The 5,295-nt window shown below is 46.5% G+C and overlaps 1 protein-coding gene across 1 annotated transcript in view; it reads left to right on the top strand.

Annotated features, from left to right (window-relative positions):
• Positions 1-5,295, top strand: part of EDNRB (endothelin receptor type B) — a 34,071-nt gene that overhangs the window by 23,235 nt on the left and 5,541 nt on the right. Inside the window, exons 5-6 of the mRNA XM_015415104.1 lie at positions 1,052-1,185; positions 5,047-5,155. Coding sequence (XP_015270590.1) covers positions 1,052-1,185; positions 5,047-5,155 — 243 coding nt within the window. The remainder of the gene's footprint in view (positions 1-1,051; positions 1,186-5,046; positions 5,156-5,295) is intronic.

Here is a 5,295-nt window from a genome sequence, read left to right as displayed (position 1 = left end):
ATTGCTTTGAACGACCACTTAAAACAGGTAAGAAGGTGCTCAGAACCTTCCTGAAAGGAGATGGAGGGTAAATTAGTCATTATCAGCACGCTGAAGTGAGCACCCTGTTGTAAGCAAAATAGGCCTCCCGCGTAACTTCTCTGTAGATACTTGAGGTAGCAATTGAACGAGCTATGAAATCTTTAATGTGCCCCGTGATGAATTATCACAAGTAGGCTTCATGTGGGAAACAAGGGAGGGGAGAAAGACACATCTTCAGGCTGACCACCATGAAGAGATGAGGTGGTGCCGTAACTTCCTGGCATCTGGGAAAACACACCAAATGTCATAAGAACATAAGAACATAAGAGATGCCAATGTTGGATCAGGCCAAAGGCCCATCCAGTCCAACACTCTGTATCACACAGTGGCCAGAAATACCAGTGCCATCAGGAGGTCCACCAGTGGGGCCAGGACATTAGAAGCCATCCCACTGTTGTCCCAAAGCAGTTCTATGGACAGGATAACAGTGATCATAGTAAAATCCTCTAGTTTGATCAGCGTTATTATCTTTGGACTCTCAATTCTAATAATTATGGGGGGGTGCATATAGGAGCTGCATATAGCCAGCCAGCAAAACGAGAAGTGTTCGTTTACACTAACGTTATTAAGTGATGTATATGAGGACTGCATATAGTAACAGCCAGAGTTCCATACTGTTACTAGTTTGTTGATTGGAACATCTGAAAGGAGATGAAAGAGCAGCGTCTAACGAAATGCACAAACAGATTTTCTTCTTGGAGCGGATAAGGGATAGACAGCCTCTTTTCCTCCCCCCCCCCCTCTCTCCAGCATCTCTGATCTTTTACTTAATCCCCTTGCTTTTTCATAGTGTTAATCCGGGAGTTTGGTTGGAGGGATTTTCTGATACGTGTAGGATAAACAGAATTAATCCAATCACAGAGATTATATCTCAGACTGTCAAGAGATTATTTTGCAACTGGAAAATGCAGCTACTTTGAATTTCACTCAAATGTCTGTGCTCTTTTTGATGTCGCTTCTTTGCTTTCAGAGACGGGAAGTGGCCAAAACTGTGTTCTGCTTAGTGCTTGTTTTCGCATTGTGCTGGCTCCCCCTTCACCTTAGTAGAATACTGAAGCTCACCATCTACAATGACAGTGACCCCAATAGATGTGAATTCTTGAGGTAAGACAGTCGTAGCAGAATACCAGTAGAGCTCTTTAACTGCTCCCAGGAGACTGCTGACAGTGTGATTTATTCTCCCAAAGGATGTATTTAGAATGAGGAATATGCAGCCAGTTCATTGAACCAGCAGCCTATGTGATCATCACCAACAGTATGCAGGACTGTTTGCTGATGTACCTGCAGCTTGGACTAGAAGTACATGGCAGTGTCACCTTTGTTATCCATTGCTGAGTGGATTGCCCTCAAGAGGCGGAACCACCCTTCTGTCTAATTCTGAGGAAAGGTCTTAGAGTGCGGATCAAAAAATCTATAGAATGGGTTCATGTACAGATAGGGGCATATCTTTCTACAAACCTGGAGGATGCCCCAGGTTTGCAGAAAAATAAGAAATGTAAAATACAGGTAGTGTAGGCTGCTGGTATTGCCAGGGGAGACAACAAGGAAAATCTAGAGGGATAGAGGGAATGGGGAAATAATTCCCCTCAGGAGTCCTTGTTTGTTTACAGTAGTTGATGGATTCCAGATAAGCTGTGAGTTTGGAGGTAGCCCCTGTCTGCTTCTAGAGGTGATTGCATGTGGATGTCTGTCTGTATGAACCCTATCTGAGATGTTATGGCTCCACTGCTCGGTCCTAGACCTCGGAGGTATGACCGCTTTTGAAGATGACTTTTGCCAGTAGTGTCCTGTCGAATTGGTAAGATCCAGTGTAGAGCATAAGACACAAGCCAGACTCTTGTTAGTTGCAGTCATAGTTACTATGATTCTTGAGAGAACATTTAGGAACAGAAGTATTTAGATACTTTCTGATATGTGATTTTGCAGGGGAGAGTGCCCATAACCAATGTGTAGTAATCTTAAAGGTGGAACACTGTTGTCTATGTACTGTTAGCCTTGCGTGGCCTCCATCTGCAGATGCTTAAATCTGCAGATTGGGGCCACACCGAGGGTAAACAGATTTTTCTTCAAACTTGGGGGACTTCCCAGGTTTGCAGAAAAATCTGGAATCAATTATAAAATCCCCCACTCAAATTCATTTGCGTTGTCTGTGCATTACCAGATGACAGCAGGGCAGCTGCAGCCTGGCCTGGTGGCAGCCACCAACAACTACACCAGGCATGGCCTCAGCATCAGAGCATGCCTGGGAGTTGCTGCAGCTTGGCCACAGTGGAGGAGGACTCCTGGCAGCCATTGCAGCCCGGCCGCAATGGCGGAAGACACTTAGCAGCTATGCCAAGCTTGGCGGAGGACACAGGCAGCTGGTCCCAGCCACAGTGGAGGAGAATGCCTGGGATTGCTGCATTCCAGCCACGTTGGAGGAGGGCTCCTGGCAGCCGCTGTGGCCCGGCTGCAACAGTGGAGAACATCCGGCAGCCACATTGGGCCCAGCAGCAGAAGATGCCAATCACCATGACAGGTTCAGCATCAGCTGAGCCAAGCGGTGGAGGAGGATGCTGGGTTCATCCTCCCTGTGAGTCCCCCCCCCCCAAGCTGTACGGGGAATCAGCACTGATGCAGAGGGGTTCCCCTCCCTGATGAGTATTGTGGGTCACTTCTGATGGGTTTTACTGTTATGTACTGCAGATGGAGTAGATAGAGTAGCAGAGGAGCTGCGGTGGCTCAAGTGGTTAAGACGCTGAACTGCAGGCTGTGGAAGGTCGGTAGTTCAGCAGTTCGAGACCCAAGTTGCCGCATGACGGAGTGAGCTCCCGTCTCTAGTTCCAGCTCCTGCCAACTCGTTACACAACCTAGCAGTTCGAAAGCAAGAAATTGCAAGTAGATAAATAGGTACCACTTTGGTGGGAAGGTAACAGCGTTCCGTGCGCCTTGGTGTTTAGTCATGCTGGCCTCATGACCACGGAAACGTCTTCGGACAGCGCTGGCTCTTCAGCTTTGAAACGGAGATGAGCACCGCAACCCTAGAGTCGGATTTGACTGGCTTTCGAGCAAGGGAACCTTTACCTTTACTTTACTGCAGATGGGGAGATCACACCTTGGATGATGTGGTTTGTGGGCAGAACTGTGCTGCGTAAATGGCAACTTCCCTCTCCTCTGCCTGGCATTTATACCTTCTGAAATTGTTCCCCTGGGGTCAGCAGGCCCTCAGGTATATGGTAGGGTCCAAGTGAGGGCTGCAGTAAGAAAGGAGAATCAGCAAAGCTGCCCTCCCACTTTTCTATGAGTAGAAGTGCCTACTGCAAGCAGAAAGAGAGCTTTTATGATGAAATGTGCAGTACATTTTCCTGATCAAACAAGCATGCTGGTAGGCAGCACTTTGTAGAATGGAGCCAGAAAGACGTCTCATGGTTACAGACAGTATTGAGACACGGGGAATGTGCCCAGACCAACACATTGAGGACTCTTTGGACAGGAGAGGGATGATATATGTTCTCCTGCTGGTTTTCACAAGAGCTGGGGGTGCCCTTCTTGATGTATTCCTTCTTTTAAAGAACCTCAGCAGACACCCACAGTCCTCTTCTTCCTGAGGGTTAAGACTGAGCAGTGCTCCTTTTCTGAGCCTAATAGTACTACACAGATCGTGGCCTAGTCCACCTTAAATGGACACAGTCTATATACTGTTTATGGGGAAACCCTGCGAGATACCCAGGTCTCTGGTCCAAATACAGTGTTGCCGTTACACTGTTGATGTACTTTGCTGGGCAAGCCTATAACTATGGCAACTGTGTTTTTCTTGATCTCTTTTTGCACCAACAGCTTCATTCCGTTTGGCTATTCTTGGCAGCTCCCTGACAACCCCGCCCTCGGCTCTAAAGGATTAGGTTCAGGGTGGGGGGTACATAGTTGAAAGACTAGGAAGAGAATTTCTCCCTCTTGCTCTCTCTTTGTGTTTTTATTACCCAACATATAAATTCCAGTTCACTATCCTTCTTCATTTCTTCCAGGATTCCTGACTTCCAGACTTTTCTGCTGGATGGCTCCTCTTTTATCTCCCGGTTTCTTAATTTCTTAGCAAAACCTCCCAGCTTTCAATCACCATCTCGAGTGTTTCGCCCTTCTGACTTTCTTAGAGCCTGCTGTATTCCAGAGGAACCTTCCTAATAATTGTAGAACCTGTTGCTCATTTTTTTGTAGGAACGTCTGGTCATACCTTGTAGTAATATCACTAGTTTGTTCTGGGAAGACAAGAGGAAATGATCTCTATAATGTTCTTTCGGACGATAGTGTGACTCAAAGGCTGTGCATGTTTTAACACAAAGGTTTTGAAGAGTTCCTTCAAAATAATTATAATGAGGAATACATTTATTTGCCACTGAAGCTCAACATTTTGACCCAGATGATTTTGACAACGTGATTGCTTGCCTAATTACTGCCTAAAGCAAGGGTGCCAAACATAGGGCCCGGGGGCCAGAACTGGCCTGCCCAGGGCTCTTATGCGGCTTGCGAGCAACTACTGCAGTGGAGGGAACAGGAGACTGTTAGTGCAAGAGTGGGTGGAGCCACTCCAATTGTGGTTTCAGCATGGCAGAACAACCTTGTCTGTTGCAGTCAAGCTACGGGGGAGCGTCTGCCCAGTGTGCACCGCTAGCTCTCCAGTCCACCCATATGGGTTTTCTTTTGCACCCCCCTCCCAGGCCATGGGGCCTTGCAGTGAGAATACAATGACTCGGAGCTTGCTGTCCTATATGCAGTTTATATCTCTGGTACCTAGCATTACGTTTTATGACACATATGGCCTTGACCTGGCACAACAAAGTTACATTTGTGTCAGATCCGGCCCTCATAACAAATGAGTTCGACACCCTTGGCCTAAAGGGGTCTGGTGAAGAAATGGTGAACTTTCTCTAACTGGTTTTTTTTAAAAAAAAAAATAAGTAGTAACATTTCTTTTTTATTGTCTTGCAGCTTTTTGCTGGTCATGGACTACATTGGCATTAACATGGCATCTCTGAATTCGTGCATTAATCCCATCGCTCTCTATTTTGTAAGCAAAAGATTCAAGAACTGCTTTAAGGTAAGGAGTCCTGTTAGCCGATTACCGTAGAAATGAAAGTAGACACCATTGGATAAAAACTTTGCACTGTAGACTTTGCCGTGTGGGGCTCAGAAGCGATCAGAATGATGGGTTTAAATTATGCTTACCCCGCAAATAGG

Source organism: Gekko japonicus, unplaced genomic scaffold (genome assembly GCF_001447785.1).
Source record: "Gekko japonicus isolate JY-2015 unplaced genomic scaffold, Gekko_japonicus_V1.1 scaffold52, whole genome shotgun sequence".
NCBI lineage: Eukaryota > Metazoa > Chordata > Lepidosauria > Squamata > Gekkonidae > Gekko > Gekko japonicus.
Note: the sequence above shows the minus strand (reverse complement) of the source record. Positions and strands in the feature narration are given on the sequence as shown.